This window comes from Penaeus monodon, chromosome 15, assembly GCF_015228065.2.
Source record: "Penaeus monodon isolate SGIC_2016 chromosome 15, NSTDA_Pmon_1, whole genome shotgun sequence".
Taxonomy (NCBI): domain Eukaryota; kingdom Metazoa; phylum Arthropoda; class Malacostraca; order Decapoda; family Penaeidae; genus Penaeus; species Penaeus monodon.
The window spans coordinates 32,347,425-32,347,769 of NC_051400.1; the positions used below are offsets into that span (position 1 = coordinate 32,347,425).

The window sequence follows — 345 nt, forward strand, 5'->3', positions numbered from 1 at the left end:
CACATGGGTTTTATTTGAAAAAAATTTTCCTCAAAAAAGTTACAGAGAAGCATCAGTACCTGTGTTGCTACAATATCCATTATATACAATCTACAATCCACTACTTTAAGAAAATCAAATAAATCATTACAGATTCCAAAACTGTTCCACGGGCTTCCTTTTGTACGGGAAGCATGAACCCAGCTAATAAGGCATCCAGCAGCTGTCAACGGTGGTGAAAATCAGACAGGTGTGACGGAGAGTAACTTCATCCGCATTACTTAGGACCCAGAGTAGGCAGATGAGCATGTTGCGGGTCGTCTCGGAACTCAAGGGGCACTTGCGAGGCTGCTGTTGCTGAATGTT

General features: G+C 42.6%; 1 protein-coding gene across 1 annotated transcript in view; it reads right to left on the minus strand.

Annotated features, from left to right (window-relative positions):
- The window catches only part of LOC119581951 (dedicator of cytokinesis protein 7-like), a gene marked incomplete in the record, with an annotated part of 118,380 nt that overhangs the window by 93,392 nt on the left and 24,643 nt on the right, over positions 1–345 (minus strand). The window contains 1 exon segment of the mRNA XM_037930132.1: positions 230–336. Coding sequence (XP_037786060.1) covers positions 230–336 — 107 coding nt within the window.